The sequence below is a fragment of the Carcharhinus amblyrhynchos genome, chromosome 23 (assembly GCF_965287045.1).
Source record: "Carcharhinus amblyrhynchos chromosome 23, sCarAmb.v2.hapA, whole genome shotgun sequence".
Classification (NCBI taxonomy): Eukaryota; Metazoa; Chordata; class Chondrichthyes; order Carcharhiniformes; family Carcharhinidae; genus Carcharhinus; species Carcharhinus amblyrhynchos.
This window is the reverse complement of record NC_137346.1, coordinates 42,923,002-42,949,711: the sequence shown is the minus strand read 5'-3', so window position 1 is coordinate 42,949,711 and position 26,710 is coordinate 42,923,002. Positions and strand designations below refer to the sequence as shown.

At 46.7% G+C, this 26,710-nt stretch overlaps 1 protein-coding gene across 1 annotated transcript in view; it reads left to right on the top strand.

The window, feature by feature from the left end:
- Positions 1–26,165, top strand: part of LOC145357203 (protein spinster homolog 3-like) — a 128,235-nt gene extending 102,070 nt beyond the window's left edge. The window contains exon 12 of the mRNA XM_080210322.1: positions 25,996–26,165. Within this exon, the coding sequence (XP_080066448.1) occupies positions 25,996–26,030 (35 nt within the window). The 3' untranslated portion in view covers positions 26,031–26,165. The remainder of the gene's footprint in view (positions 1–25,995) is intronic.
- The last annotated feature ends 545 nt before the right edge of the window (positions 26,166–26,710 follow it).

The window sequence follows — 26,710 nt, the reverse complement described above, 5'->3', positions numbered from 1 at the left end:
AGTTACAGCTTTACGCGGCTCTGGGGTCCTTAACCAAATGGCTTCTTGAAGACTCTGTCCGAGAGAGGACTTCACCCTGTGAGGTTATCACTTACTCTCAGTTCCCATTGGTTCCTCAAGTCAGGTAACTCTCTTCTGCTGTGCTGTCTTAAAGAGATAGACACCAAGGAGAGAGTAAATGCCCCAAGCTATGGCGCACGGGTTAATGTACTAACTTGTCGCCACTGAGATATACATCCTGCTCCAATCAATTGTCTCCCTATCAAATATCGTGTGAAAATCAGAGGTGATGTGTATGTGTGCCTCTCACTGTGGTTAAACAAAGCTTGAACCTGGGTCTAATCCCTGAGCTGGAGTTTTCTGTGCTGGTTCCAGAGGACAGCTTCCCCATGCACTAACAACCCTCAATCCTGATTAACATTACACTTTTATACAATTAGCGGCATTTGGCCAGTCTTTCAATTCTTTCAAATTGATTTAACAGAACTTTGACTTGAACATCAATTTGACATTTCCTTCCATCATAAGGTCAGAAGTGAGGATGTTTGCAGATGATTCCACAATCTTCATCGCCTTTTGCAATTCCTGACACTGAAACAGTCTGTCCCTGTGCAGCAAGGCCTGAGTAACATTCCAGCTTTGGCCTGGCAAGTGGCAAGAATCATTCCCACCGGCCAATTGCCAGAAATGACCAGCTCCAACAAGGGAGAAACTAACTATCTTCCCTGGACATTCAAAGGCGTTATCATCACTGAATCTCCCACTATCAGTATCCTGGGGGGGTTACCATTAACCAGAAACTGAACTGGATTGGCCATATATAAATACCGTGGCTACAAGAATAGGTCAGAGGCTGGGAATCCTGCGCTGAACAACTGACCTCCCGACTCCCCAAAGCCTGTCCACAAGTGTGATGGAATACTCTCACTTGCCTGGAGGGGTGGAGCTCCAACAACACTCAAGAAGCTCAACACCATCCAGGACAAAGCAGCCCCACTCGATTGGCACGCCATCCACATTCACTTCCTCCACCACCGACTAACAGTGGCAGCCGTGTGTACCATCTACAAGATGCACAGCAGAGACTCACCAAGGCTCCTTCAACACATATTCCAAACCCACAATCTGTACAATCCAGAAGGACAAGTGCAGCAGGCGCATGGCAAAGCCACCACCTGGAAGTTTCCCTCCAAGTCATTCACCAATCATCCTGATTTGGAAATATATCATCGTTCCATCACTGTCACTGGGTCAAAATCCTAGAACTCCCTCCTTAACAGCACTGTGGATGTACCTACACCTCATGGACTGCAGTGGGTTCAAGTAGGCAGCTCACCTCCACCTTGTCAAGGGCAATTAGGGATGGGCAATAAATGCTGACCTAACCGGTGCTCCCACATCCTGTGAAACAATAAATATAGAACATAGAGCACAAACAGGCCCTTCGGCCCACAAGTTGCGCTGATCATATCCCTACCTACCAGGCCTATCTATAACCCTCAATCCCATTAAATCCCATGTACTCATCCAGAAGTCTCTTAAAAGACCCCAGCGAGTTCGCCTCCACCACCACCGATGGCAGCTGATTCCACTCACTCACCACCCTCTGAGTGAAGTTTTTTTTTCATCCTTACGTATGCTTCTTTTTGCCTCTTGACAAGACATTCAACCTCCTTTGTGAACCATGGTTCCCTCACTTGGCCATTCCCTCCCTGCCTGCCAGGGACATACCTATCAAGGACACGCAGTATTTGTTCCTTGAGAAAGCTCCACTTTTCGTTTGTGCCCATACCTGACAGTTTCTGCTCCCATCCTATGCTCCCTAATTGTTGCCTAATCGCATCATAATTTCCCCTGCCCCAATTGTAAACCTAATTGTAGAATAGAGCTCACTAATTGATGCAGCCTTTATTGATGTTTGCTCTGACAGCTTGTGACTGGTAACTGAGCTCGGCTTTATTGAATGCTTCAGACTCCGGGTTACTGTGCACTGCTTTGAAAATCCCTGGCTAATAATTGTTTAGCAAATGGCCAGCCTTTGGCTGCCCCTTCCTTCGTTGTGGAGAAGGTGAACACCCAGATGCTTTGTGGATTGGACAGAGAAGTCAGTTTAATTACAGCGATCCAACCAGTACAAAGAGTACAGATGGCACTGCGTTCCGTGCCCACATTCAATTAAGTGGAGCATTGGCATCAATTAAATCGTCACATCTTCTGCAGGATGTGAGCATTTATTTGATGGGGATGATCGCGTAAAGAACATTTTGTCTCTCCGTTGGCAAATTAATGTCTCTTTGACATTGTTAAGTTGCTTCCAGCGACAGGAAAATTCCATAGCCTGAGACTTGAATAGAAATCATTAACACATTCTCATGGCAATGGAATATGAGCAGCTCGACTGCGAGTACACTGAATTCTGCATGGAGTTTGACTTTGCCAGTCACCGTACACACCACTGATGGCAAATCCATCTTTTGTTGGCAGACTGGCATAGACGTGTAAGTTGGAAGATTGCCCTCCCTGTCTGAAGAACCAAACTACTCGATACTGACTGCTGGCAGGACCTGCCTTGTTTTTCTGCTTCCAGCACTTCCATCGAGCAGCGAGCTCGAAACCTTCGCTCTATGAAGAGCTTTTTTTTGCCTCTGAGTGTCAGCCAGGTCTCAGTGGGTGACATTCTCACCTCTGAGTCACAGAGTTGTAGGCTTGAATCCCTCTCCAGGCACCTGAGAACATCATTCAGCTTGACATTCAGAGCTTCAGTGAGGGCAGGCTGCATTGCCAATGAGTGAGACGTTAGACTGAGGCCCTTCTGCCCTCTCTGTAAGTGAGGACAATCTCTTGGCAATAAAGCGGAACAAGAAAGTTCCTCATGACCAGCTCATCACTGAAACAGCTCATTTGGTCACAATCTTAGCGCAGCTCATGTGATCTTACCGTGCACACTTGGTTGCTGTGTTTCGACAGTGTTCACATTTCAAATGTACATCATTGTCTGTGAACTGCTGGGATTGTGAAAGGTGCTATAGAAATGTAAGTTCTTTATTTCTTTCCAACCACTTGGGCACATTCTGACTGTTGACTCTTAACAGTACTCCTGCGTAGGGAGTCGGTGGGGGGTGCAGATGGGAGAAGGTTTGAGAGGCTGATAGTGTGAGAGAAGTGGCTGGATTTTACTGGACGGAAAACCTCAAGCTTTATCTTGAGATGGATTTTGACTCCGTAACAGCACCTCACAGACTGCAACAGCTCAAGAATGCAGCTCGTCACTTCTCAAAGGCAATTAGGGATGGGCAATATATGCTGGCCTAGCCCACATCCCATGGAAGGTTAAACAAAGGGGTATAATCAGCATTGCCTGTCAATACTGAGACACCACTGCAGCTCAATATAAATGTTCATAACACATTTATACTTTGGATGATTCCTGAGGTTATGGTGCTGGACTAATCATCTAGGTGGTATAAATCCGGAGTTCAAATCTCATCTTGAGAGTTTGAAGATTTAGATTAAAAGCTGATAGCAGTAAAAGTGACCATGAGGCTATTGGATTGTTGTTAACAACCCAACTGTTTCACTGATGTCCTTTAGGGAAGGAAATCTGCCACTGTTACCGGGCCTGGCCTACATGTGACTCAAGTGGCCTCGGAAGCCTCAGCACGAGACAATACATTATACTGATTCCAAACCACTTACTGGACTGTGGAACTAGACTTCTCTTGACAATAGATTTATTTACAGCACTCCATGGCCAGAATTTTATCACCTCGGCCGCCCTGTAGTTGGGGTGGGCGTGCTTCACACACAAAATTCTCTGTTGGTCTCAGGCGGGATTTTATGAGCCTCACCTGGGCGAGACTTGTAGATCTTATGAGGAAAGGTTGGGGCTTTTCTCTTTGGAGCCAAGGAGGATGAGAGGTGACTTAATAGAGGTTTATAAGATGATGAGAGGGATTGATAGAGGGGACATGCAGAGGCTATTTCCTCGGGTGGATGTAGCTGTTACTAGGGGCATAACTATAAGGTTTATGGTGGGAGATATAGGAGGGATGTCCGAGGTGGATTCTTTACTCAGAGAGTGGTTGGGGTGTGGAATGCACTGCCTGCTATGATAGTGGAGTCGAACACTTTAGGAACTTTCAAGCGGTTATTGGATAGGCACATGGAGCACACCAGAATGATAGGGAGTGGGATAGCTTGATCTTGGGATTGGACATAGCTCGGCACAACATTGAGGGCCAAAGGGCCTGTACTGTGCTGTACTGTTCTATGTTCTATCCCAGCCCATATGTCTGCTTCTTACCTCCCAACCCCAGTGGTCCAGCAGTCTCTCTTTATAAGAGCTCTAGAGACTAGATTAAACAATGTCCTTTACCTGTATATCTTGTTAGGAGTGCTGACATTTAATGCCTCACCCCCATCCTATTGATCCGTAGAGCATTTGGTCATAGTCACTAATCCCACTTCTCGCCTAACGTTTATTGGGGCCAAGGCTGTGACTCCCTGCCATTACTTACACGCACAATGCCTTTACTCAGCTGTACACCTCACATCACCACAGTTCCTAACCAGAGGACACTGATTTAAAGCGATCGGCAATAGAACAACACGAGGAAAAAAATTTTCACTCAGCGAAGTTAGTGCGCTGCAGGCAGGTTTAATTGTGGTTTTAATTGGCAGATTTAATTAGGTACATAAAAACATGGAAGGCAGGAGCAGGAAGAGGCCATTTGGCCCTTCAAGCCTGCTCTGCTATTCATCATGATCATGGCTAATCGTCCAACTCAGTAGCCTAATCCTGCTTTTGCTCCATAACTTTCGATCCCATTCACCCCAAATGCTATACCTAGCTGCTTCTTGAACGCATGTTTTAGCATCAGCTACTTCCTGTGGTACTGAATTCCACAGGCTCTTTGGCTGAAGAAATGTCTCCAAATGGCCTTCTCTGTGTTGTAAACCATGCCATGATTCTATGATTCAGGAAGTATCCTCTGCTCCTGTTGCGTTGCACTGGAGGACCTTTCCCCACCAGCTCCTTTGTTTCCTCATGCCCTCGAGGTTATGAATCTCTGCTGGGATGGGGTGGGGGGGGCTCGAGGTCATTCTGCCTCTTGCCAACCAGACTTCCTTCACTTGGCAGCCCAGAAGGTGACCCAACTGTGGCAGCATCACAGGCGGACCCCAGTTTGGCCTGAGAGACCAGCATGAATGACAGGATGGCACCTAGCGAAGGCAATCAATGGGAACCCTCAGCACCCTGCCATGGAGTGGGTGGCAATGTGTGTGGCCCTCATCCTGGGAGCTGCGCTGGCGGGAGTATAACTGCGGATAGGTTCAGCCAAGTCAGACAGGTCTGAAGATAGGAGCCAGACTGAAGGCAGTTTGGCACCCTCCTGGGAAGGAGCTTGTGACTCAGACTAAAGAGCTGGCCCATGGAAAATGCCTTTTGTTGTGGAAAGTACCTGAGGCAAGGGAGCTTTATTAAAGGCTGGTAAATATAAACACCAACTCGAAAGATAAACATCGGTGTTAGCTGTGGTAGTGTGGTAGCACTGTCACCCCTGAGTCAGAATTCAATTCATTAAATGAAACTCCAGCACAAAAACCAAGGGCTGAATTTCGCTGGTGCCTGGCACATTAGATGGGCATGATGTGGAGATGCCAGCGTTGGACTGGGGTAAACACAGTAAAGAGTCTCACCAGGTTAAAGTCCAACAGGTTTCAAACCATAGAAAATCACAGCTCAGAAACAGGCCTTTTGGCCCTTCTTGTCTGTGCTGAACCATTTTTTTGCCTAGTCCCACTGACCTGCACCTGGACCATATCCCTCCACACCCCTCTCATCCATGAACCCATCCAAGTTTTTCTTAAATGTTAAAAGTGACCCCGCATTTACCACTTTATCCAGCAAGATAAAGTTATTTGGTAATAAAAGCCATTAGCTTTCAGAGTGCTGCTTTTTGGAGCAATTTATATGAGATGGGAGCAGATGCGGAGGTGAAACCTGCTTAAGGTTTGCCTGGTGCGGGGGCGTGCCTGTTGGATTGGTCAGCGCTGTGGGAAGGGAGAGGGGTTAGACACCAGGCCCAATGGTATCCCCCAAGATTTTGGTAACTTCAGTTAAACCTTCAGCAGAAAAACCAATGGGGTCTTCTGCAACATGGAAACAAACCTTCACTAACTCGATGTGTGCACTGTACCAGGGGAAAATGCACAGGTCCAGCCCCGTGTCTGGCCCGATGCAACTAAGTTTTGTGGTGTCGGTGAGGCAGTGGGGGCGGGGTGGGGGGAGAGTTGGAGAAACGGTGGTGGTAGAGTTGGGGAAAGGGGTGGTAAAGTTGCCGGGGGGGGGAGGTTTCCCTTCATCTGCTTACACCAGAAATAACAATGAATTAGCATTTCTCCAGCAGTTTTCAGTGAGTGCCTCACTGCCTTTCAGAGTGTGGTCACTGCTATAGCGGGGAAGAAGTGCCAGCCAGCCACTTTTGTGCACAGACAGCAACGTTGGATCTTTTACATCCATCTGAGAAGGTAAATGTGGACTCAGATTAACATCTCACCCAAACACTGGTGCCACAGACAGTGCAGCACTCTCTCAGCACTGCGCTGGGACTGTCAGCTCACATGCTCAACTCTCTGATGTGGGAATTGAACCCATAACCCACTGAACTCCTGACAGTCGCGTGCTCCAATATGATGGACATCAAGTGTGCGACCGCTCTACAGCAGCTCTGCACTGCATGGCTGAGGTGTCACAGCTGGGTTAGTGGTGGTGGGGGGGGTTAATGCTGGTGGAGAGGAGGGGGCTAGTGTAAGTGAGGGAGAGTTGAGGGCAGCAGCTGAAGTTCCCTTTTACAAGGGAATCCTTTATGATGAAAAGAGACCTTAATGATGCAGCAAGCTGGTCAATCTCCAGTTACTGCTGGCTCAATGACAAAGCAAGAAGTCTGACAACACCAGGTTTAATTCCAACCAATTTATTTGATAGTAAACTCACAAGCTTTCGGGGTTTGGCTACAGTACCTGTACACTGGGTCATAATGGCAGCCTGGTTCAGAGGAGGCTGATGTTAAGAGAGCCCCTACCCCCTCAGCTCAGGCACCCCCCCCTCGCTTCTCCTCCCCACCCCCACAACGTTACTGTTCGCCAGTGTTTGTACGGACTGATGGATTTTGTTAGGAGTTTGGGACAGATTGGGAGGTGAAGCTGCTTAGAGAGCTAATGTGATCGAAAGACTCAGAAATATGACAGCAGCAAAACGCCAGATAAAATGAATATGTGTGTATGTGCTCCGGGGCCTTTTACTCGCTCCCATTCTTGGATAACAAATTGGTAAAAATGTAATGTCTGCTTGTCCTTTGGCTGTGCGTCGAATGCAAATTCGCTCTGGCAACGTAAAATCAGTGTTAATAAGCTTCCTAATGGTCTTAATCAGTTCTTAATTGTCACGGGCACGGCTCCGACTGTCGTATACCTCACCAACCTCAATATTGCACACAAGCGTAATGACTTTGCGATGCGCACCTGAGATGATTTTGTGTGCTGTTGGGTCAGAGCGAGCCCAGCAGAGTGCTGTAAAATCCTGGCTAGAGGCTGTCCAATTCCGATATCCGTGATCTCATCTTAAGTATGAGATTTTAAAAGGAGGGCCCTGTCTGCACTCTTGGGTGAATGTAGGAGATCCCTTGGCATCATTTCAATAAAGACCAGGAAGGTCTCTCGTTGCCTTTGATAGTGTAATGGGGTGGCATGGTGGCACAAAGGTTAGTACTGCTGCTTCACTGCGCCAGGGGTCTGGGTTCAATTCCGGCTTGGGTCACTGTGTGGAGTTTGCACATTCCCCCCATATCTGCGTGGGTTTCCTCCAGGTGCTCTAGTTTCCTCCCACAATCCAAAGATGTGCAAGTTAAGTGGATTGGCTGTGCTAAATTACCCCTTAGTGTCAAAGGGGACTAGCAGGGTAAATACGTGAGGTTATGGGGATAGGGTGGGATTGTTGTCGGTGCAGCCTTGATGGGCCGAATGGTCTCTTTCTACACTGTAGGGGTTCTGTGGTTCTATCTAAAACATCATCTGGTCATCATCACTCTGCTGTTTGTGGGATCTTGGTATGCTCAACTTGGCTGCAGTCTTGCCTGCATTACAACAACAGTGGCTCTACCTCGCTAAATATTTTTAAGATGCGGGTTGATGGGTTTTTGATAAGAGAGGGGATTAAGGGTTATGGGGAGAGGGCGGGAATGTGGAACTGAGCCACGACAGATCAGCCATGATCTTATTGAATGGCGGGGCAGGCTCGAAGGGCTAGATGGCTTACTCCTGCTCCTATTTCTTATGTTCTTATGTTCTTATATCTGAAGAACGTGATTGGCTGCACAGCACTTTGAGACATCCTGAGATTCTGAAAAGTGGTCAAAAAATGCAACTCTTTCCTTTAATTGTGGAGAACTGCGGTCTACTCGAGCTAAGATGGGATGACTCTTTGAGCAGAGACAGGTTTCTCTGGACAGACAGTAGTGGATGTGCCAGGCTGCTGCACATGTCACTAGGCCCTGCTGGGAGTCTAACTAATCCTGCAGGCCTAGCGAGGACCCCTGGCTGTGAATAGCTAACTCAGCGCAGGCTGGGAATGGAACCTCCAACGCGGCTAGTCAGGGTGGCTTAGTAAGATTAGGCTGTACAATTAGCCGGCAGGAGAACTCTGCCAAACCACAGCGATACGAGCCCCAAAGTGACAGTAAATTGGAGAGTTTCACCATTGAGTGAATCACTGCACCTGAGGGAGAAAACTGATATTTTTAACTGGTCCTTGTTGGAGGAATGAGAAGTGCATTACATTAATAAGCCCCTAAGAAATGGCTGACTTGGATGTGAGTGACGTTGAAAACAAACTCTCTGTGTGCTGCTGTTTCGGGACACAGTGAGTTCCTTTGATCGCTGCTTGTCTAAACTAGTGCATCAACAGAAGGTGACAATTAACTTAATTCTGACAGTCAGGTTTCCACGTGCTTAGCACTTTGTGAAACTGCCAGTATTTTTATACTTGACGGTAAGAAGTTTTAAAAAGAAACAGACGAACTCAATGGAGGGTGAATATAAACTTGGTGAAACTTAGTCTGAGTGCATACTGCAAACTCTTTAAGTGTCGAGTAACAAATGGGCCATGAAAGCAAACACGTGGAACTCAAACTCATTCGCTCTGCTAACATAGAAACCAGAAGCAGGAGGAGGCCATTCAGCCCTTCGAGCCTGCTCCACCATTCATTCCGATCATGGCTGATCATTGAATTCAATATCCTGATACCCTCCCTCCATATCCCTTGGTTCCCCAAGAGCTACATCTAATTTCTTCTTGAAATCAGATGTTTTGTCCTCAACTACTTTCTATGGTTGTGAATTCCACACATTCATCACCCTCTGGGTGAAGAAATTTCTCCTCACCTCACATCTAAAAGGTTCACCCCTTGTCCTCAAACTATGATGCCTAATTCTGGACTCCCCCAGCATTGGAAACATTCTTTCAGAATGTCTAATCCTGTTAGAATTCTACAAGTTGATATGAGATCCCCACTCATTCTTCTAAACTCCAGTGACTACAGTCCTAACCGGCTTAGTCTCTCCTCATACGACAGACCTGCCATTCCAGGAACCAATCTGGTAAACCTTCACTATGCTCCCTAATCTGCCATAACCTTTATACAGACTGGTTGTCCCTTTCCTGCCTGCCACGTGTAAATGAAGGCCAGTTGGCCCATCAAAACTGTGCAAGCTCTTCTGAAGAGCTGTCCAATTAGTCTCACTCCTTTCGCCCTGTAGTTTGTCTAGTTCCCATTTGAACATTGCTATTGAATCTATATCTGTCAGGCAGTGCATTCCAGATCCTAACCACACACTGCATATAAGGGTTTTTCTTCAGCTCACCTCTAGATCTTTTGCCACTCACCTTCAATCTGCTCCTCTAGTTATCCCCTCCTGTAGTTATCGTCCCTTCAGTCGTTGGAAACTGTTTTCCTTATTTACAATTTTAAACACCCCCTATCATATCTTCTCTTTGCCTTTAAGGATGGCACGGTGGCACAGAGGTTAGCATTGCTGCCTCACAGTACCGGAGACCTGGGTTCGATTCCCAGCTTGGGTCACTGTCTGTGTGGAGTCTGCACATTCTCCCGTCTCTGTGTGGGTTTCTTCTAGGTGCTCCGGTTTCCTCCCACACTCCAAAGGTGTGTGGGTTAGGGCCGGACTAATGTTTCAGCCTAGGCCTTTGTGCCAAAGAAGGACTTCAATCCAAACTACTGATTCAGAGGCAAAGGGCACCAACTGAGCCACATGTGGCACATAGCCACACAAAGCAGGCAAAAACCCAACCCGCCCATCAGGAAGGAGCTGAAAGGTGTCACCGACAGTGCTAGCAAGTGGAACTTACTCACCTATAACCTGCTTCTTGGTGCTCAGTTTGGGTTCCACCAGGACCACTCACCTACAGACATTTAAATTTTTTAATTCATTCGTGGGACATGGCCGTTACTGGCTGGGCCAGCATTTATTGCCCATCCCTAGATGCCCGAGTGCAGTTGAGAGTCAACCACATTTCTGTGGTTCTGAAGTCACATGTAGGCCAGACCAGGTAAGGACAGCAGATTTCCTTCCCTAGAGGGGACATTGAACCAGATGCCTTTTTCCAACAATTGGCAATGCTTTCATGGTCATCAGTAGATTCTTAATTCCAGACATTTTTTTTATTGGATTCAAATTCCACTATCTGCTATGGTGGGATTTGAACCTGGGTCCCAGAGCATTAGCTTAGCTTATTACAGCTTCAGTCCAAACATGGACAAAAAGATGAATTGAGCAAGTGTGGCATCAAGGAGCTTGAGCAAAACTGGAGTCACTGGGAATTGTGGGAGAACTCACTATCGGTTGGAGTCATACCTGGCACAAAGGAGGTTGGTTGTGGTGGTTGGAGACCAGTTATCTCAGACCTGAGATATCACTGCAGGAATTCCTCAGGGTAATGTACTAATCCCAACCATCTTCAGCTGTTTCATCAGCCACCTTGGGTGGGAATAGGGTCTGGATGCAGACTCGATGGGCCAAATGGCCTCCTTCTGCACGGTAGGGATTCTATGATTCCTTCCATTATAAGGTCAGAAATGGGGATGTTCACTGATGATTGCAATGTTTAGCACCATTTGCAACTCCTCAGGCACTGAAGCAGTCCATGCCTACATGCAGTAAAACGTGGACAATATCCAGGTTTGGACTGACAAGTGACAAGTTACATTCATCCCACACAAATGCCAGGCAATGACCATCTCCAACAAGAGTAAATCAAACTATCTCCCCATTTAATGGCTTTACTGTTGCTGAATCCCCCACTATCAACATCTTGGGGGCTACCATTGACCAAAAACTGAACTGGACTAGCCATATAAATACTATAGCTACAGGAGCAGGTAAAAGGCTGGGAATCCTACAGTGAATAACTCACCTTCTGATTCCCTAAAGCCTGTCCACAGTCTACAAGGCACAAGTCAGCTTCAGTCATACCCAAGAAGCTCAACACAGCCCTGGTAAAGCATCCCACTTGATTGGCACCCCATCCCCACCTTTACCATCTACTGTCTTCACCACCAGTGCATTGTGGCTGCAATGTGCAAAATCTACAGCAACTTACCAATACCCCTTCAACATCGCCTTCCAAACAACCATCTAGAAAGACAAGGGCAGCAGAGCCATGGGCTGAATTCTCTGACCTCGCCCGTGGCTGGGATTCTCCAGTCCCGCTGCAGTGAACGGAGGTTTAGCTGAGCGCCAACTGGCTGTTTTCAGCTGTTTATGGCACCGTTTGCAAAATTCCAGCTGGCACGAGAGAGGAGCCTTAATGACCTCAGTTGACTCGGTGCCATACGAGCGAGCGGCCATTCTGGTCTTCCCGAAAGATGTCCTGCCAACAGGCAGCACAAAACCAAAGGTCCACCCACCATGGTTCCTGCTCCATCAGAGGGAATTTCCCTCTCAGCGGGTAGTGTATCTGTGGAATTATTTACCACAGAGGGTCACAGAGCTTGGGTTGCTAAGTACGTTCAAGGCTGAGATAGAGAGATTTTTAATCCATAAGGGAATTGGGAGTTATGGAGATAAGGCGGGGAAGTGGAGTTGAGAATTATCGCATCAGATCAGTCATGATTTAATTGAACAGCGCGGGTCAATTCGATGGGCTGAATGGCCTCCTTCTACTCCAACATCCTATTGTCTTCTGGCCTCCGAAAATGCTGCCCCCCCACCCCCTTTCCCTCGCTGTGATCAGGAAGCAGTGGTGGAAACTTTGTACGAGGAGCATTTTTGTGCTGATGAACGCAGGGACAAGTGGAACGAGCGGGGCATTCTGTGTTCCAGCACGTTCCATGCCAAATAGCTGACAAAGTGACAATAACAGGAAAATGTGAGAAGCTGGAGGTGAATTAGACAGGGCTGGAACGGAACATTTGAACCAAAGGTATTAGAGAGAAAGCATTCAGAACGACATTGTTTAAACAGCTCAAATCAAACTGTGGCCCGGCAGACTGCTCGTCGCAAAGCCGATAATATTCATTTCTTTGTCAGTGAATTTGGGGCTTGTCAACAGAATTTGACAAAGCTTTCCCGACCTCATTTACATGCAGCTGATGGTTTATTGACTCACCTTGCGAGGCCTGTGGTATTCAGGCTGAGGTGATGACAGATGTTGAATTAATGACAGCTCCTCGGATTCCCTGACATCAGCTCGGCACCGCTAATGTAATCCACTGATTTTAGTTTCCGTGAGATGTCAGCACAATGCAAACACCACTTTGCAGTTTTGGACAGATCTGGGCAGGTCTCACGTGGTGCTGCTGATGGGCCTGTGGGACAGATTTCTTCTCGCCTCTCACCTTCCTTATTGCTGTCACGTTGACATCGCTGCTGCTTCCCGTGGAGATGAATCTTGCCAATTCCACAGGGGTGGGTTTGCGTGCAGTTCAGGGAGAAAAATCGGAGACTCAAGCATTGAAGTGACAGGAGCCACTTAAGGCCAATGAAGTGCCAAACAAGAGATCTGGGAGGGCTCCATTCGGAACATCGCAGAGTGAACTCCTGCTGAATCTGAATCACACATACCCACACACACACACACACACACATTCACACATTTCCACACACTCACACACCTACACACACACACACACTCACTCACATACACACACACTCACACACCTACACACTCACACACTCACTCACATACCCACACACACACATTCACACATATACACACACACTCACACACCTATACACACACACACACTCACTCACACACCTACACACACACCTACACACACACACACTCACACACACACACTCACATACACTCACACACCTACACACACACACACTCACTCACACACCTACACACACACACACACTCACATACACACTCACACACCTACACACACACACTCAATCACATACCCACACACACACATTCACACATATACACACACACACACATACACACACATATACACACATACACACACATATACACACACTCACACATACACACACACACCTACACACACACACACTCACTCACATACCCACACACACACACATTCACACATATACACACACACATACACACACGCACACATACACACACTCACACACATACACACACACACCTACACGCACACACACTCACTCACATACACACACTCACGCACATACACACTCACACATATTCACACACACATACACACACATGCACATACACACATACATGCACACATACATACACTCACACATTCACACACATGCACACACATACACACACACATGCACATACTCACACACATACGCGCACACATACACACACACATATTCACACACATGCACACACACATACTCACGCATACACACACATTCACGCACTCATACATACACACACGTGCATACTCACACACATACACACACTGATACATATTCACACATATGCACACACAAATACGCACACATGCACATACACATATACACACGCATACACACACATGCACACACTCACATGCATACACACATACACACACACATATTCACACATGCATACACTCATACATATACACACACACATATACACGCACACGCACACATTCAGACACATCCATGCACTCACACATACACACACACACACATACACACTCACACTCGTACATATACACACATGCACACACTCACAGGCACACAAACATATGCACACACTCACATATATGCACACACTCACACGTATACATACATGCACACACACACGCACGCACATACACAGCCTCACACACACATGGTCACACATACACATGGTCTCACACACACACGGTTACACACATACACAGTCACACACACATGGTCATACATACACATGGTCTCACACACACAAATGCAGTCTCTCTTACACATATACCAGAATGATAGGGAGTGGGATAGCTTGATCTTGGGTTTGGACATAGCTCGGCACAGCATCGAGGGCCACAGGGCCTGTACTGTGCTGTACTGTTCTATGTTTCTATATGCACTGTCACATACAGTCTCACTTGCACACATGGGCACACACACACATAAACCTGCTATGGTGGATGGAGGAGCACAGAGGGAGAGGAACCCCAATATGTAGCTGACTGAATGTGACAATGTGGGTTTGTTGCTGCCTCTGAGCAAACCTCTATATAACATTGCTGCCGAGCTTAGTTGCAGTCTGATTGTTGTCCCTCCCCCGTTCCTGACCAATGTTCCCACTCATTTTGCCATCCGTGTGTGGAATGAATTTTGTCACACGCACCAGTCAAAGTAACATTTGGATGTGTGCCACCATTAAAAACAAGAACACTCTGTGTAATATATTACCGATTCTCACCTCTGTACAAGTCCATTCCACAGTGATGGGGTTAACTCTTAACTGTCCTTCAATGTGACCTAGCAAACCAATGAGTTGTCAAAAAGGTAACTCAACATCACCCTTCTGAATGGCAAGTAGAAATCAGCAATAAAGCTGGGTCTAGCCACCAACACCAACATCCCATGAATAAAAAAAAGTACATAGTTGTCTTCGGGACAGACTGAAATCATAAACGGTGTTACATAAATGCAGATTCTTTCATGGAATTGTTGTAAGCCACACAGGGGGTTACACAATGATTCCTTACACCATTGCTACAACCTGCAATACTCCTGACTAATTGGCAATGGGTGTTTCTGAAGATTAGACTCCAGGTCAGCATTAGCAAGATTACAGAAATAACTTACCAGAATGGTTCCTGGAATGAGAGACATCAGTCACGTGGACAGCTTGGAGAGACTGTTCTCCGTGGAGAAAAGGTGATTGACGGGAGATTTGATGGAGGCGTTCCAAATGATAAGGGGCCTGGTCAGAGTAGATAGAGAGAAACTGCTCCCGTTGACGGAATGGTCCAGCACCAGAGGATTCTGATGTAAGGTGATTGGTAAAAGAAGCAACTTGTATTTCTCTGTGCAGATAAAGGTTCTGACCTGGACTGCACTGATTAAGAATGTGGCAGAGACAGATTCAATTATCAAAAGAGAATTAGATCATTATTGGACAGGGTAAAAACGGCAGGACAAAGGCGAGAGAGTGAGAGTAGCTGAATTCTTGTGAGGAGCCAGCACAGCGATGACAAGCTGAATAACTGAAATGCAGTCATGTACTAAAGATCTTCCTTACCTTGCCTTGCTGGTGACAGCTGTCACGAGGCACTGACTGAGAGCAGCCATGTTATACTCATCCCCTAACAGAATTTTATTTTCAAATGGGTCAGATGTCAACCAATGAAGAGACAGAGTACTAGGATGAGATAGAGAATCTGGTGAACTGGTGTGGTGATAATAATCTCTTTCTCAATGTCAGTAAAATGAAGGAGATAGTCATCAACTAGTGGAGGACATGCCTCTGTCTATGTCAATGGTGATGAAGTGGAAGTAGTGGAGAGCTTCAAGTTTCTAGGTATTCGGATCACCAACAACCTGTCCTAGGTCCCTCCACGCTGATGCTATGGTTAAAAAAGCCCACCAATACCTCTCCTTTCTCAGGAGACTAAGGAAATTCAGCATTTCTGCTATGACTCTCACCATTTTTTGCAGGTGCACCATAGAAAGCATCCCTTCCCGATGTATCACTGTTTGGTATGACTCCTGTTCTGACCAAAACTGCAAGAAACTACAAAGGGTTTTGAATGAAGCCCAGTGCATTACGCGAACCAGCCTCCCCCATCCAATGATTACACATCCCACTGCCTCAGGAAAGCAGCCGGCATAATCAAGGACCCCGTGCACCCTGGGCATTCTCTTTTCCACCTTCTTGCGTCGGGAGAAAGGTACAAAATTCTGAGAACACGTACCAACTGAGCCAAGAAGAGCTTCCAATGGCGGGATCTTCTGGTCCCGCCTCTGTCAATGGGTGTTCCTGTTCTTTGCACCCCATTCCTTCGGGCAACCTGTGGTGGGGGTTTGCCGCTGGCTGGACTGGAAAATCCCCATGGTGTGAACAGTGGGAGAATTCCAGCCATTGGTTCTTGTTGATGGGATTGTTGGTCATTGTGCCTTTGATTTGAAGGATAATTGTTGAAGAATCTTGGCTACCTGCCAAGGGGAAGAAGGATTGCCGAATTAAAATAATGAAATAACATTTACTTTCCCCCCACCAACACCCCAGCCCCACGACTAGAAGCAAAATTAAAAAAAGAGACTGATTCAATTTATCAACTCTTAACTTGATGGAACTTATTGTCTGGCACAGGAGTAACAAATAAATAAATCAGTAGTGATTTCTGGCAGACATTAGTTGTGGAGTGCGGTGCCTGAAAGAGCTGGAACAACATGTGAAAAAACATCAATGCATCTTCTGTGAATTATTCTTTCTGTTGGGTTCATTGGACAGAGCTTGATGTCTTTACTCTTTTTGGATACAGACATTGTTTTGGTGAGGAATTAAGTTAAGGCCAACGCCCTAAAAGTGCTCAACTGTTAAGAAGGTTGCAGCACCATCAGATCCCCAGTGCTGTTATCAGCCTGGGTTCAGATACCTGGTCCCTGTGAGCTGGGGCTACGTCTATCCTCAGAGGGTAGCGAGGAGGAAAGTCCCCGCCTGGGAGTGATGTGGAAATAGGACTTGGTTGACTGGAGCTCCAGTCCCATCAGCTTCAACCCGTCCTCCCCTCTCCTCTGGGAACGACTGAGCAGCAGGGTACTTTCCCCAGTGTCTCCCCCACCCCCACCACATCCTTTAACCTGTGAATCCAGAGCGCTCTCAGCCTATGGCGGGAGTCCTGGGGCTTTGTCTGACCCCCGTCACCTTGCATCCTTCTCACTTCAGGACACGTGCTCCTCCCTCCAGTTTAGCCTTGCCGGCTGCCAAACCAAAGCTACACTTTTCATGCCCTAGCTTCTCCTCCAAACAGATTCCTTCTCTCCCACTCCCTGCCTCTCTCTTTTTCTCTCACTAGCCAGAATTTTACACCCGCCATGAAGCAGGCAAAGGGTGGACCATGGAAAGGTCCATTGACCATGAGTGGGATTTTACGGTTTCAGGATGAACGAGGCCATAAGATCCTGCCCACTCTCTTTCTCTCTCTCTCTCTGCTATGTGTGATCTGTTTATTGCAATGCACGGGACATTCTAAGTAGCTGCACCATCGTATGTACACACCCTGGAGGGAGCATTGCTCCCTGACCCTCCTCCAGTGTTCTTTATCTCCCTCCAGCTCTCTACAACCACTCCCCCACTCTCTCATCCACTACTTCCATCCTCTCCCTCTGTCCCTTCCCTGCCCCACTTCACCTTCTTCACCACAACATCTGAATGTCAGTGGTGGAGGGTCTAGATGTTTGTATAAGGATTGCCAATCAAGCTCTATCCTGGAAGGTGTCAAGCTTCTTGAGTATTGTTGTAGTTGTACCCATGCAGACAAGTGGAGAGTATTCCATCACACTCTGGACTCGAGCCTTGTAGGTGGTGGACAGGCTTTGGGGAGTCAGGAGGTCAGTTGCTCAGCGCAGGATTCCTATCCTCTGACCTGCTCTTGGAGCCGTGATGTGGAGATGCCAGTGTTGGACTCGGGTAAACACAGTAAGAAGTCTGACAACACCAGGTTAAAGGGAACTCTCCACTCACCTGACGAAGAGGCAAACCCTGAAAACTTGTGGGTTTACTATCAAATAAACCTGTTGGACTTTAACCTGGTGTTGTGAGACTTCTTACTGCTCTTGTAGCCACAGTATTTATATGGCCAATCCAGTTCAGTTTCTGGTTAATGGTAACCCCCCAGGATACTGATAGTGGGAGATTCAGCGATGGTAATGCCATTGAATGTCCAGGGAAGATAGTTAGTTCCTCCCTTGTTGGAGCTGGTCATTTCTGGCAGTTGGCTGGTGGGAATAATTCTTGCCACTTGCCAGGCCAAAGCTGGAATGTTACTCAGGTCTTGCTGCATAGGGACATGAACTGGTTCTGTGTCTGATAGAACCATAGAGGTTTACAGCATGGAAACAGGCCCTTCGGCCCAACTTTCCATGCCGCCCTTTTTTTTTGAAACCCCTAAGCTAATCCCAATTGCCCACATTTGGCCCATATGCCTCTATACCCATCATACCCATGTAATTGTCTAAATGTCTTGATGAGCTGTGAATGGTGCTGAACATTGTGCAGTCATAGCCCAGAGATCATTGAGTACGTTTAAAGCAGCGATTGACAGATTTCTAAATACCAATAATATAAAAAGATGTAGGGATAGTGGGCGGCATGGTGGCACAGTGGTTAGCACTGCTGTCTTGCAGTGCCAGGGATCCGGGTTCAATTCCGGCTTGGGTCACTGTCTGTGTGGAGTCTGTAGGTTCTCCCTGTATCTGTATGGGTTTCCTCCGGGTGCTCCAGTTCCTTCCCACAGTCTGAAAGACGTGCTGGTTAAGTGCATTGACCATGCTAAATTCTTCCTCAGTGTACCCAAACAGGCACCAGAGTGTGGCGATGAGGGGATTTTAAGGAGAAAAAGGCATTGAAGTGGACAATCAGCCATGATGGTATTAAATGGCAGAACAGACATGATGGACTGAATGGCCTACTCCTGCTCCTATCTCCCTATCTTCAGTGAACACCTTATGATGGAAGGAAGGTCATTGATGAAGCAGTTGTAAATGAAGTTAACCCTTTCCATTTATCTGCTGTAATTCCTCGTTTGTGTGTGCTGCATGTGTACGTCCCCCATCTTTCTGTTTGTGTTGAAATACTCAGCTTCTGCTTCTTAGTTTTTCAGTTCTGATAAAAGGGCCCACACCCGAAACAGAGACATGTTTGCTCCCTCCCTGGATACTAGCTGACCTGCTGGGTGTTCCACACTCTTTCTTATGTTTTAGTCGGAGTAGAGAAGGAGGTAGAAGGGGGGGAGGGGTAGCATTATTGGTCAGGGACTGTATCACAGTGTCAGAGAGGAAGTTTGATGAGGACTTGTCTGTTGAGGTAGTATGGGCGGAGATTAGAAATAGGAGAGGGGAGGTCACCCTGTTGGGAGTCTTTTATAGACCTCCTAAAAGTTCTAGAGAGGCTGAGGAAAGGATTGCGGAGACAATCCTGGTTAGGAGTGAAAGTAATAGGATAATTGTTATGGGGGATTTTAACTTTACTAATATTGATTGGAATTGTTATAGCTCTAGCTCGTTAGAGGGGTCAGTTTTTGTACAAAGCGTGCAGGAAGGTTTTTTGACTCAGTATGTAGATAGGCCAACTAGAGGTGAGGCTATATTGGATTTGGTGCTGGGAAATGAGCCAGACCAGGTGCTAGACTTGGAAGTTGGTGTGCATTTTGGTGATAGTGACCACAATTCGGTTACGTTCACCTTAGTGATGGAAAGGGATAGGCATGAACCTCGGGCCAGTGGTTTTAGCTGGGGGAAGGGTAATTATGAGGCTATTAGGAGAGAATTAGGAAGCATAGGTTGGACTAGGAGATTACAGGGACTGGGAACGTCCGAAATGTGGAGTTTTTTCAAGGAGCAGCTACTGCGAGTCCGTGATAGGTATATCCCTGTCAGGCAAGGAGGAATTGGTAGGGCTAGGGAACCGTGGTGCACCAAAAAAATTGATTCGTTGGTTAAAAGGAAAAAGGAGGCTTATGTTCGGATGAGACGTTAGGGCTCGGGTAGTGCACTAGAAAACTTTAGATTGGCTAGGAGGGAGTTGAAGAGTGAGCTAAGAAGGGCTAAAAGAGGACATGAGAAGACTTTGGCTGATAGGGTTAGGGAGAATCCTAAGGCATTCTATAGGTATGTCAAGAACAGAAAGTTGGTTAGGGCAAGATTAGGGCCAGTTATAGACAGCAGAGGGAAGTTATGTGTGGAACTGGAGGAGATTGGAGAGGCATTGAACCAATATTTCTCTTCGGTGTTCACGCAGGGGGACATGGATATCGCTGAGGAGGACACTGGGTTGCAGGGGAGTAGAATTGACAGTGTTACAGTTGATAAGGAGGATGTGCTGGATATTCTGGAGGGTCTGAAAATAGATAAGTCCCCTGGTCCGGATGGGATCTACCCCAGGATTCTCTGGGAGGCAAGAGAAGTGATTGCAGAGCCTCTGGCTCTGATCTTCAGGTCGTCGTTGGCCTCTGGTATAGTACCGGAAGATTGGAGGTTAGCGAATGTTGTCCCATTGTTTAAGAAGGGGAACAGAGACTTCCCCGGGAATTATAGACCGGTGAGTCTCACTTCTGTTGTGGGCAAGGTTTTAGAAAAAATTATTAGGGATAGGATTTATAGTTATTTGGAGAGTAAAGAATTGATTGGAGATAGTCAGCATGGTTTTGTGGCGGGTAGGTCGTGCCTTACTAACCTTATTGAGTTTTTTGAGAAAGTGACCAAAGAGGTGGATGGGGGTAAGGCAGTGGACGTGGTGTATATGGATTTTAGTAAGGCGTTTGATAAGGTTCACCATGGTAGGCTTCTGCAGAAAATGCAGATGTATGGGATTGGGGGTGATCTAGGGAATTGGATCAGGAATTGGCTAGCGGATAGGAGACAGAGGGTGGTGGTTGATGCTAAATATTCATCATGGAGTTCGGTTACGAGTGGTGTGCCTCAGGGATCTGTTTTGGGGCCACTGCTGTTTGTAATTTTTATTAATGATCTAGATGAGGGTATAGTTGGGTGGATTAGTAAATTTGCTGATGACACCAAAGTCGGAGGTGTGGTAGATAGTGAGGAAGGGTGTCATAGTTTGCAGGAAGACTTAGACAGGTTGCAGAGCTGGGCCGAGAGGTGGCGGATGGAGTTTAATGCGGAGAAGTGTGAGGTAATTCACTTTGGTAGGAATAACAGATGTGTCGAGTATAGGGCTAACGGGAGGACTTTGAATAGTGTGGATGAGCAGAGGGATCTAGGTGTATGTGTACATAGATCCCTGAAAGTTGGGAATCAAGTAGATAAGGTTGTTAAGAAGGCATACGGTGTCTTGGCGTTTATTGGTAGGGGGATTGAATTTAGGAGTCGCAGCGTTATGTTGCAACTGTACACAACTCTGGTGCGGCCGCACTTGGAGTACTGTGTGCAGTTCTGGTCCCCACATTACAGGAAGGATGTGGAGGCTTTGGAGAGGGTGCAGAGGAGGTTTACCAGGATGTTGCCTGGTATGGAGGGGAGGTCCTAGGAGGAGAGGCTGAGGGATTTGGGGTTGTTTTCGCTGGAAAGAAGGCGGCTAAGAGGGGATCTTATTGAAACATATAAGATGATTAGAGGTTTAGATAGGGTGGATAGTGATAGCCTTTTTCCTCGGATGGAGAAATCTAGCACGAGGGGGCATGGCTTTAAATTAAGCGGGGGTAGTTATAGGACGGATGTCAGGGGTAGGTTCTTTACCCAGAGGGTGGTGAGGGATTGGAATGCCCTGCCTGCTGCAGTTGTAAATGCGCCTAGTTTGGGGGCGTTTAAGAGATCCGTGGATAGGTTTATGGACGAAAAGGGATTGGTTTAGGTTAGTGGGTCATTGTTTTGTAACTGGTCGGCGCAACATCGTGGGCCGAAGGGCCTGTTCTGCGCTGAAATGTTCTATGTTCTATGTTCTGTTCCTCCCTCTGTGTGTACTGGTTTGGAGTTATTGCTCCTTGCAGCGATGACTGTCCACGAGCATTGCATTGTGAAGTCCAGCCTTCTCCAACAGTGAGCCTTGGTTAATGGTTTGAAAGTCAGAAACACCTTCCGGAAATCATCCGGAAGATACCTGCTAAACCCATGGGCTCTGTGGGGCTGAGCTGACCCCAGCGGTGATTGTTGGCTGTCGGGACAGAAGTGTTGTTGTTAACAGTGGGCTGTTAAAGGGAAACATCCAGACTTCAGGCCACCCTTCCCCAGATTGTGTGACTTACACTCAGGTGGTTCGGAAAAGGCACCTGCAATTTCTGCAGGCAGGCGAAAGAATCAGTTGGGAGCAGCCTTTACCCGAGGTTTTCTGACACCTTCTCACCGTGAAGAACAGAGAGCAGGAAAATCCCATGAAACTCAGTTCATGATGTCACCCAAGTACCAGGGTAACCATAAATCGACTCAAATCAGGGGTTTGTCCAGGTCTGCAATGTATCACTTGGTCATTCTTGACGCAAAGCAGGTGAGGTTGGTAAAGTAACCTTACTCAAGGTTACTTTACCAACTTTTTTCCGGATTGTTCTTTTTCCATGTTTGTTCCGCCTTAATGGCTAACACGAGGGGACATAGCTTTAAATTAAGGGGTGGTAATTATAGGACGGATGTCAGAGGTAGGTTCTTTACTCAGAGGGTAGTAAGGGTGTGGAATGCCCTGCCTGCAGCAGTTGTGGACTCGCCAACTTTAAGGACGTTCGAATGGTCAGTGGATAGGCGTATGGATAACATTGGAATAGTTTAGGTTAGAGGGTCATTAGATTGGTTCCACTGGTCGGCGCAACATCGAGGGCCGAAGGGCCTGTACTGCACTGTAATGTTCTATGTTCTACGTTCTATTAACTCTGGCCTGAACTTTCAGCATTGTGGGGGCCATGCTCTAACAAGACATTAACAGGCACTCATCACCCTCTGAGTGGATGAATTGCTCTTCTAGACCCTTTTACATCTCTCCTTTTTCACCTTAAATCTATGCCCTCTAGTTTTAGGCTCCCCTACCTTTGGGAAAAGGTGTTGACTATCCATCTGGTCTATGCCCCTCATTGTTTTATAGACCTCTAAAATCATCCCTCAGCCTCTTACGCTCCAGGGAGAAAAGTCCCAGTCTATTCAGCCTCTCCTTACAACTCGCTCGAGAGGAAGTATCACCTTGGAACCCTGCCTGCTAATCAGGTTGGCTGGAAGGGGAGGTAGATCTGGAGGTCACTGGCCAATAGGGGGAGGAACTGAGCTTCTGATGGAGGCCACTCATAAGCTATAATTGGGTCAGGGGTGAGTTTCCTGCCTGAGGCCTTCCCCACCCCAGTAAGCTCACAATGTCGGGGCAGGCGGAGCCTGGAGGAAATCCCCACCATTGAATATCTGGTGCCCACCTCCCCCAGAACCCACTGGTCAGGAGGAGCTGGCCTTTGTTCACTTACATGTAGTGAATGAGATCCAACAGACAGCGCTCCTGTCCAATAGGTAGGAAGTACTCAATGCCTAAGGATAAGGAGGAGGCCTGTCGGGAAAGAGCCGGAATATTGCCCATGGAACTGTTGGTGGAGGTAGAAAGGTTTCAGTTTGGGAATAGTATCCTTTGCAGTCTGGATCGAGAGTCCCAGTGGAGGGGTTGCCTACCTGATGCCAGAGCAAGTGGCACCCGAAACAGGGGGAGAAGGATCTGGAAAAAGCGGGGTAGTGTTCCAATGACAGGTAAGATTATCAAAGAGATTCTGTTCAAGCTAAAGCAGAAATTCACAGCTAATCATTTTACGATTATTACTCAATGTTCAAACTGATAGAGGAGCAAACAGAACACAGCGTGTGGCTAAAGGAGTGGTGTGGGAAAGAGGCAGACTATTCTGTTTAATAGTTTATTGTATAGAAAGATTCCACGGGAAAAGGGTATGCCAAAGGACTGGAGGTCATCTAATGTTGTTCCTGTATAAACAAAAGGAGATGGAACAAAACTAGGAGATTATAGACTTATCAACAATGATAGGAAATAAACTGGAATATATGTGCAAAAGAAATGTTAGGATAGCATCTAGAAACAGAAGATACAATCAAAAATAGTCCAATTCAAAAGGCTAGGTTGTACTTAACTAACCTGTCACAGTCCTCGCAGTCCCACTACAGGAGTTACTCAGGGTAGTGTCCTAAGCGCCAATCATCTTCAGCTGCTTCATCAGTGACCTTCCCACCTTCATAAAGTCAGAAGTGGCAATGTTTACCAATGATTGCACAATGTTCAGTACCATTCGTGACTCCTCAGATACTGAAGCAGTCCATGTTCACATGCAGCAGGACTTGGACAATATCCAGGCTTGGGCTGATAAGTGGCAACTAACATTTGTGCCATACAAGTACCAGCCAATGACCATCATGAACAAAAGAAAACCTTATCATCATCCCTTGATATTCAGTGATATTACAATCACTGAATCCTCCACTATCAACATCCTGGGGATTACCATTGATCAGACTGGAGTGAACTGGACTAGCCATATAAATACTGTGGCTACAAGAGCAGATCAAAAGCTAGGAATCCTGCAGCGAGTAACTCACCTCCTGATCTCCAAAGCCTGTTCACAGTCTACAAGGCACAAGTCAGGAATATGCTAGAATACTCTCCACTTGCCTGGATGAGTGCAACTGCAACAACACCAAGTTTGATACCATCCAGGACACACAGCCTGCCTGATTAGCACCACATCCACAAACATTCACTACATCCACCATTGATGCACAGTAGCAGTAGTGTGTACTATCTATAAGATGCACTGCAACAACTCACCAAGGCTCCTTCAACAGCACCTTCCAAAACCATGACCCCTAACACTTAGAAGGACAAGGGCTGCTGACACAGGGGAACACCATCACCTGGAGGTTCCCCTCCAAGTCACTCACCGTCCTGACTTGGAAATATATCACCGTTCATTCCTTAACTGTCGCTGTGTCAAAATCCTGGGGCTCCCTCCCCAACAGCGCTGTGGATGTACCTACACCACATTGACTGCAGCAGTTCAAGAAGACACTCACCACCACTTTCTCAAGGACAATTAGGGATGGGCAATAAATGCTGCTCTTGCCATCGACAATGCGAAATAATCTTTTTAGAAAATTATTTGAAGTTATAATTGAAAGAGGTTAAAATCCTGGAGCTGGATCCTTGGTGAAGACATCCAAGAGAAAACATTGTTTGGAGGAGATCCCAAAGCATGATCTTTGAAAGACAGGGTTCCCATGAGACCAGCTGGCTCATAGCATGAGGGGGAATTGATGAGAAGTCTGTAGACATTGTTTTAGGTGGTACCTGTCACTTTGGCTGTAGTATGTCTGACCATTGTTTCTCTTTTGGTTTACATGGACTGTGCACTCACTGTGAACATGAAATAAGATGTGTTATCCTTATGAATCTGTATATGTCTATAAAATATAGTTGCGGTGTAAGAGTAATGTGATATAGTTCTTCTTTAATAAATGTTTTATTCTTGTGTTAAAAGTACACAAGCAGACTTTGAGGGCGGGATTTTCTGGCTGTGCTTGCCCCAAGACGGAAAATCCCACCCAAGGTCAACGGACCTTTGCATGACCCGTGTCCCGCCCGCTACAATTCCTATGGTGGCCGGGACGGTAATATTTTGCCCTGGGTTTTTGATAAGGAACTGCCTCCACATATCTGAACAAAAAGATAAACATTAGGAACAATCAAGCCAGGTTCCACCCTGGGATCTGTCCAGCAGGAAGCTCGGCTGGGATTATAACATTGGTTTGTTTTGTACGGTTGCTATATGATTGCTGCCACGTGTTTTGCAGATTCAGCAAGTGTAAACTACACCCAGAGATGTTAAAGACTCCATTGCCGTGCGCGTGGCTGAGGTGGTGAATAAAGCCATCGGATCTCTGGATCAAAGGGGACAATTTTGTGATTGGCTGGAACAACAGACAATAAGATTTTAATGAAATAAAAGCATTTGTAACGATTATTTTCTATGACACAGGAAACTGCACTTTCAGCAGTGACTTTTTGAAGGTGTCCTTCACAAAACCATTACACAGTCTACTTTGTACATGGAGTGAATCACCTAGTATGCAGCCAGCTGCCTACGAACGTGGTTTCCAATGGTAACATTCAATATCACATTTTTAAAAAAAATTCACTTTGAATCGCTCGTAGATGTTTCACTGCTTCCCAACTTACAAAGGCCCCCCCCCTAAAGAAACCATGACCTCAACGAACACATGAAGTGCAGTAACTTGTACAGGATCTTCCTCAGGGCATCCCCAAGCAGCCAATGAATACCTTTCCAACGTAGCCAGTGTTGTACTGCAAGAAGCGCAGTGGGCAATCGGTGCACAGCAAGATCCCCCAAGTCACAGTGTGAAAAAAATCCAGATCATCCAGAGATTGGTTAGGGATAAACATTGGCCACAATAGGAGGGGAGAGGAAGCCGAACTCTCCATCCACCCTTGAAATGATGCCACTGGGTCATCGAAGAGAGCAAAGAGGCGATGGCCTTCTGGTATTAT